The 7,992-nt window shown below is 38.3% G+C and overlaps 1 protein-coding gene across 1 annotated transcript; it reads right to left on the reverse strand.

Moving 5' to 3' along the window:
• Positions 1-233: 233 nt before the first annotated feature.
• LOC309658764 (olfactory receptor 7C1-like) lies at positions 234-7,750 on the reverse strand. The gene has a single exon (XM_082457779.1). It carries the CDS (start codon positions 1,971-1,973, stop codon positions 969-971), a length of 1,005 nt encoding a protein of 334 aa, XP_082313905.1. The 5' UTR covers positions 1,974-7,750; the 3' UTR covers positions 234-968.
• Positions 7,751-7,992: the final 242 nt, after the last annotated feature.

Genomic DNA, 7,992 nt, shown 5'->3' on the forward strand with positions numbered 1-7,992 from the left:
TCCTTCTAACCACATACATTAATAACAATAATGATGGTTTGTGGGGATTTTGATGGTGTCCTGAGATGCTTAAAAGTCTAGCTACCAAACTGAAGTGAAAGCAATAGTTTAATTCAGAGGCCAGCAAATTTTACAGTGAAGGGCCAGGTAGTAAACATTAGGCTTTTCAGACAACTACTCAAATATGCTGTTGTAGCATGAAAGTAGCTATATAAAATATGTACACAAATGGGTGTGGCTTTATTCCAATAAAACTTTATTTAGAAAAACCAGAAAAAGGGCAGGATTTGGTGTGTTGGCCATACTTTACATTTGAAGCTAGACATGATAAAACTGTGCTTTATGAGATATGTCCTCCAGAAATTCATACTCTGATGTCCTAACATCTAGAACCTCAGAATTTACCCTTATTTGGAAATAGGATTGTCGTGGATATAATTAGTCAAATTAAGACAAGGTCTATAGACGAGTAGATTAGGTCTGTAATTAATATGACTGGCATTCTCAAAAAAAGGGGAAATTTGGACATAGCCGCTCATACATATACAAACACAAATACACACACAACTCGCTCACACACACACAGGGAGAACACCATATGAAGATAAATGCAGAGATTGAAGTGGCGATTTACTTGCTAAGGAATTCCAAAGATGACCAGCAAACCAAAAGAAGCTAGATATGGAACAGATTTTTCATCAGAGCCCTTAGGAGGAATGGACCCTGCTGACTCCTTGATTTCAGAATTCTAGTCTCTAGAACTGTAAGACAATAAAGGTGGTTATTTAAGCCACCTGGTTTGTGGTACTTTGTCATGGCAACCCTAGAAATATAATACACTGTCTTTAAATGTGGTCAAAATCAAGATACAGTAAGATATAATGATTCCAGGACTAGAAGAGAATAAACTGATGTTTGGATACATCCAAGATCCATGAAAAATGCCTGCAAGGTTTGATCCTTGCTACTTATGGGAGTCCTGCAACAGTCCTGTCACTGAGGGATGTTGCCCTGCTGAGGAGTCTCCCCAGAGCCCCCTTCATGTCCCTGTTCCTCAGACTGTAGATGAAAGGGTTTAACATGGGGGTGACCATGGTGTACATCACTGAGGCCACCAGACTTGTCCTAGAGGATGAAGTGCCTGCAGAACTAAGGTAGACCCCAAGGCCTGTGCCGTAGAACAAGAAAACCACTAAGAGGTGAGCCCCACAGGTGGAAAAAGCTTTGAACTTGCCCCCAGCTGAGGAAATCCTCAGTATGGAGGAAACAATTTGATAGTAAGAGAAAAGTATTCCACTGAAAGGAATCACGGCCAGAAGGCCAGTTGCAAAATACACCACTATGTTATTGATGAGAGTGTCAGAACAGGTGAGTTTCAGGACTTCAGGAAGATCACAAAAAAAGTGTGGGATTTCCAGATTTGTGCAGAAGGAGAGCCTCAAAATGGTCAAGGTTTCAATTAAGGAACCCATGACACTGAGGCACCAGGAGCCCAGAGCCAGTAGTCCACACACCTGGGAATTCATGATGACTGTGTAGTGCAGGGGGTGACAGATGGCCACAAAGCGATCATAGGCCATCACAGTCAGGAATAAATTGTCCAGGCACCCAAACACAATGAAAAAAAATATCTGGCTGAGGCAGGCTTTATATGTTATGACTTTGCTCTGTGTCTGGAGGTTCAGCAGCATCTTTGGGATGGTGGTGGAGGTGAAACAGATGTCAGCAAAGGACAGGTTGGAGAGAAAGAAGTACATGGGGGTGTGGAGGTGAGAGTCTGAGACGATGGCCAGGATGATGAGCAGATTCCCAGTGAATGTCACCAGGTACATGGACAGGAACAGTCCAAAGAGAATGAACCGAATCTCCGACTTTGCTGAAAATCCCAAGAGGAGAAATTCCAAAGCATGTGTTTGATTTCCTGATTCCATGTAGATGAAATAACTGCCAGGATATAGCAAAAAAAGCAACATTCAATTATCTCATAATAAAAGCAGCACAGAAATGTGGTTACCTTTAAATTCAGGTGAAAGAAATAATAAAGTACTGCCTTTTTCTAACTGCCTTTAGTTGGTTGGGGAGTTTGAAATGCTTCCATCCTTTTCTTTGCTGTCACTACTATCTGGAAATGTAGTCTTAATTTCAAAGTTGTCATATGCTTTATAACCTGTCTACTGAAAGTGTGGCATGTAGACCAACAGGTCACATTACTCAAGAGCTTCTTTGAATACAGAATCCAAGGCCCCACTCAGACCTGCTGAATCAGAATCTACATTTTAACAAGATCACCTGGAGTTTCACATGTGCATTAATGTTTGATTAATTGTCAAAATTAGTGTTGGTCTAGAGCATCTATGCCTTCTGGTCCTTTAGCTTTTATTTTTTATTTTATTTTTTAACATTATTGGAGTATAACTGCTTTACAATGTTGTGTTAGGTTCTGCTATATAACAAAGTGAATCAGCTATATGTATACATATATCCCCATATCCCCTCCCTCTTGCATCTCCCTCCCACCCTCCCTATCCCACCCCTCTAGGTGGTCGCAAAGCACCAAGCTGATCTCCCTGTGCTATGCAGCTGCTTCCCACTAGCTATGTATTTTACATTTGGTAGTGTATATATGTTAATGGTACTCTCTCACTTCGTCCCAGCTTACCCTTCCCCCTCCCTGTGTCCTCAAGTCCATTCTCTACATCTGTGTCATTATTCCTCTCCTGCTCCTAGGTTCTTCAGAACCTTTTTTTTTTTTTTAGATCCCATATATATGTGTTAGCATACAGTATTTGTTTTTCTCTTTCTGACTTACTTCACTGTGTATGACAGACTCTAGGTCCACCCATCACACTACAAATAACTCAATTTCGTTTCTTTTTATGGCTTAGTAATATTCCATTGTATATATGTGCCACATCTTCTTTATCCAGTCATCTCTTGATGGACACTTAGGTTGCTTCCATGTCCTGGCTATTGTAAATAGTGCTGCAATGAACATCGTGGTACATGACTCTTTTTGAATTATGGTTTTCTCAGGGTATATGCCCAGTAGTGGGATTGCTGGGTCATATGGTAGTTCTATTTATAGTTTTGTAAGGAACCTCCATACTGTTCTCCATAGTGGCTGTATCAATTTACATTCTCACCAACAGTGCAAGAGGGTTCCCTTTCTCCACACCCTCTCCAACTATTATTGTTTGTAGATTTTTGATCATGGCCATTCTGACTGGTGTGAGGTGATACCTCATTGTAGTTTTGATTTGCATTTCTCTAATGATTAGTGATGCTGAGCATCCTTTCATGTGTTTGTTGGCAATCTGTATATCTTCTTTGGAGAAATGTCTATTTAGGTCTTCTGCCCATTTTTGGATTGGGTTATTTTTTTTTTTTTGATATTGAGCTGCATGAGCTGCTTGTATATTTTGGAGATTAATTCTTGTCAGTTGTTTCGTTTGCAAATATTTTCTCCTATTCTGAGGGTTGTCTTTTCATCTTGTTTATGGTTTCTTTTGCTGTGCAAAAGCTTTTAAGTTTCATTGGGTCCCATTTTATTTTTGTTTTTATTTCCATTTCTCTAGGAGGTGGGTCAAAAAGGATCTTGCTGTAATTTACATCATAGAGTGTTCTGCCTATGTTTTCCTCTAAGAGTTTTATAGTGACTGACCTCACATTTAGGTCTTTAATCCATTTTGAGTTTATTTTTGTGTATGGTGTTAGGAAGTGTTCTAATTTCATTCTTTCGCATGTAGCTATCCAGTTTTCTCAGCACCACTTATTGAAGAGGCTGCCTTTTCTCCATTGTATATTCTTGCCTCCTTTATCAAAGATAAGGAGACCATATGTGCATGGGTTTATCTTTGGACCTTCTATCCTGTTCCATTGATCTATATAGTCCTTTAGCTTTTATGTCCTCACTTTTATTTTCCTCTACACCTTCCCTCAAACCTCATTATTTAACATGTAGGCAAAAATAGAAAGTCAATAATTATGTTTTTTTAATGCCATGTATGTGGAGTTAATAAGTTCATACATTGGTATTATCTATTCCAAACATTGTTTATATACCCAACGTTTAATTTTCAGTGCAAATATCTATAATATTCACAATTTGCATTGCTTATATAATCATATATTACATCATTTTACATTTTTATTTGGTGACACTCTGTTCTGTGTCATTGGAAATCCTGTCACACATTATGGCTTTTTGCTTATCTTTCAGTAGGATTTCTGAAAGTACAGTTTAAAACATTAATATAAGTACTGCATGTTAGGCTAATGGTATATTAGGAAACTTTTTTAAGGTTAGGATTCAGAGTTTTTGTACATGAGCATATCTGTACATGCATACTTTAAAAAAGGCTTACAAGCTAGTTAGGGACTGATGTCAGAGAAAATAGTGGAGTAGGAAACTCCAATGTCCCAACACTCCACAAAAACACTGAAACTCCTGGGGAAACTGTCAGTATCAACTTTATCATGAATATGAAAAATAACTGATGGTTTATAAAAAGAAGTGAACCCTTAATCAAGAAAAATGTGACTGAAATCAGGTTAGAAAGCTTTTTGGTAATTTAACTTATTATTTCCCTAACATCCCCTTCCTGGCACAGTGGCAGTGTTGAATAAGGCAACCCACAGTCCCTGTGTGGATTCCTACTGCTGGAGCAGCAAAAATGTGTTTTCTGTTTTGACCTGTCTTATGGCTCCTTGAAGGACTAAAAAAAGTCTTTACCTTTACTTTGCCTAACTTGAAACTTCTCTCAAGGTGGGAAAGAAGCTATGTGGAGTGCAATTGTCAAGCATAATTAAAGACAGATGAACTATCTGCTGGTGTCTGGGGCAAAACATATGAGTTGAGGCAAACGATAGGTACACTGAAATGCCTGGGAGAAAATGCTGGGGAGTGAGATGGTTTGGATATATAACTATAAAAGTGTTCACATGTTATTTGGAATTTAAAAGGCCTGGCACGTATCCAAGGTAGAAAGCCTGCTCAGAAAACATCAAAAAGCCCTGATCTCTCACCTCTGACTGATATTCAAGGTTCTGGGCAAGCAACAAGTGAAGACAAAAGCAAAGAGATATAAAATGCCCAGCTGAGTATTAAAAGAATGTCCACACACACACACACACACACACACAGCCAAACAGTAAAGATTGGGAAATTTTAGTCTTTGATTCCAGAGTTTAAGGAAATCTCTCTACCACTAGCTGAACAACAAGGTAAAAGAACAGAGACTTCAGTGATCACACATGACAAAAAATACAATCTTAAAAAATTAGTTTATAGAAGTCATTAAGCAAACAAACAAATACTATCCACAATAAGCAGTAACAACATACCCCAATGAGGAGGGGAAAATCTGATTTCCAGAATTATGACAATTTAAAATTCAAAATATTTAGTTTTCAAGAATAACAGGAAAAAAATATAATGCATGCAGAGAAACAAGAATGTATGGTTCATTCACAGGAAAAATAAAATAGTAGAACCTGAATTTGAGGTGGCCCAGACCTTGTACTTACCAGAGAAAGACTTAATATCAACTTTCTTAAATATGCTTACAGAACTAAAGGAAGCCATGCACAAAGAGTTAAAGGAAACCTGGCTGTCTCACCAAATAGAGAACATATATAAACAGATAAAAATTATGAAAGCAACCTAATAGAAATTCTAAAGTTTAAAAGTGCTGTAACTGAAATGAGAAATTCACTACTAGTCTTCATTAACATATATGGTCAAGTGGAAGAAAGTATTAGTACCTGAAGGTAAGTCAATGGAGATTATGTATTCTGAGGAGCAAGAAGGAAAAAGAATGAGAAAAATGAACAGAACCTAAGAAACCTATGAAATCCATCAAATATAGCAACATATGTATAATTGGAGTCCCCAAAGGATAGGGGAGGGAAAGGGGTAGAACAAATATTTGAAAAAATAATGACTGAAAAATTTAAAAATTTCCCATTTGATAAAAGATATGAATCTACATGTTCAGGAAGCTCAACAAACTCCAAGCAGGATAAACTCAAAGAGATCTATACTGAGACACATTGTAATCAAACTGTCAAAAACCTTAAAGACAAAGAGAGGATCTTGAAAGCAGCAAAAGAGAAGTGACTCATAACATAAGAGGGAATCTTAGTAAGATTAACAGTTGATTTCTCATGAGAAATATGGCAGTCAGAAGGTAGTGGGGGTGTCATATTTAAAGTGTTGGGCTGTGTGTGGGGGAAGACATCAACCAAGAATTGTATATCCAGCAAAACTGTCCTTCAAAAATGAAGAATATAATCCATGAAAAAGAATTAAGCCATGAAAAGAAATACATGTTACAACTTGGATGAAAATGCAAAATATTATGCTAAGTGAAGGAAATTCAACACAAAGACCACATATTGTATGATTCCATGTATATAAAATACATAGAATACATAAATCCATAGAGACATACACATGAGTACATACACAGGGACTAGGGCAGGAGGTAATGGAGAGAAACTGCTCTTATAATGTATAAATGATTTTACTTTGGAATGATGGAAATGTTTTAGAACTAGGTAGAGGTAGTGGCTGCACAATACAACTGTTTGCCTAAAAACGGTTAACTTTATGTTATGTGAATTTCAACTCAAATTATTTTTTTAAAGAAGAAGAAATTAAGACATTCCTAGATAAACAAGTTGAAGGAGTTTGTTGTTGGTAGACCTACCCTATACATAATGCTAAAGGGAGTCCTTCAGGCTGAAAGGAAAGAACACTGGGCAGTAACTGGAAACCATATGAAGAAATAAATAACACTGATAAACATATAAGTAAACATGGAAGTCAGTATTATTGTATTGTTGCATAGTAACTCCTCACTTATGAGTACAGGAGATGAAATGATAAGAGAGAGATGAGAAGCTGGCTCTTGTAGGAAAAATAGAAACACTCTAGAGAATGGAAGTTCTAGATCATGAAAAAAAGCTCCTAGAATTGAAATTGTGAATGAGAGAGGCATAAAACAGGTGTCAAGAGAGAATGGAGGGCTTTCCTGGTGGCTCAGTGGTTAAGAGTCCGCCTGCCAATGCAGGGGACATGGGTTCGAGCCCTGGCCTGGGAAGATCCCACATGCCGCGGAGCAGCTAAGCCCATGCGCCACAACTACTGAACCTGCATTCTAGAGCCCGCAAGCCACAACTACTGAAGCCCACGTTCCTAGAGCCTGTGCTCCTCAACAAGAAGCCTGTGCACCGCAACGAAGAGTAGCCCCCGTTCACCACAACTAGAGAAAGACTGTGTGCAGCAACGAGGACCCAAAGCAGCCATAAATAAATTAATAAACTTATTAAAAAAAGAGAGAGAGAGGATGGAGAGAGGATGTCATGAATGCAAAGATCCACTCATAGCTAAAGACTTAAATGGTACAGGATTCTTGCAAATGGACTTTCCCTCTCTTTTTGCACTCCTCTGTCTTATGGGAATTAGTGCTTACCAGAACTTCCTCTAACTCAATACCTGTAGACCAGTGTTTCTCTATCCTTTTTCATTTTTGCCCCTTCAGGAAACTTTTTAGGCATTTTTTTTCCAAAATGCCTCCCCATCTCCCCATTCTTGAAATGTTAACCACAGATATATCATTTATCTGTTAATGCACAGTAGTGCTCTAGAGAGCCACAAATCATTGTAATACCTATGTTTTTTTTCACTCTGTGGAAAAATATACTTTTGCCTCCTTGGGGTGGTTTCACCTCCATTAAGAATGCGTGTTCTTGGCAAAGTACTTGTTGGGCCTTTCCAGTCCAATAATTCCATCACATAATTCAAGGAATGCATTTCATTGGTAAATGTGTGTGTGTGGGGGGGTGTTTGTTGGTGGGGATAGAGCTCTGCCCTCAGGAAGGGAAGGAGATGAGGGCAGGCAGGCTTTACCTGGACCACAGTGGTGTCTCTGAAAGGCAAAAGTATGTTAATTCTCATTATTGGATTTGCAGTCTGCAGAACAAGGGCAT

The sequence above is a fragment of the Balaenoptera physalus genome (genome assembly GCF_965194825.1).
Source record: "Balaenoptera physalus genome assembly, chromosome: 3".
Lineage (NCBI taxonomy): Eukaryota > Metazoa > Chordata > Mammalia > Artiodactyla > Balaenopteridae > Balaenoptera > Balaenoptera physalus.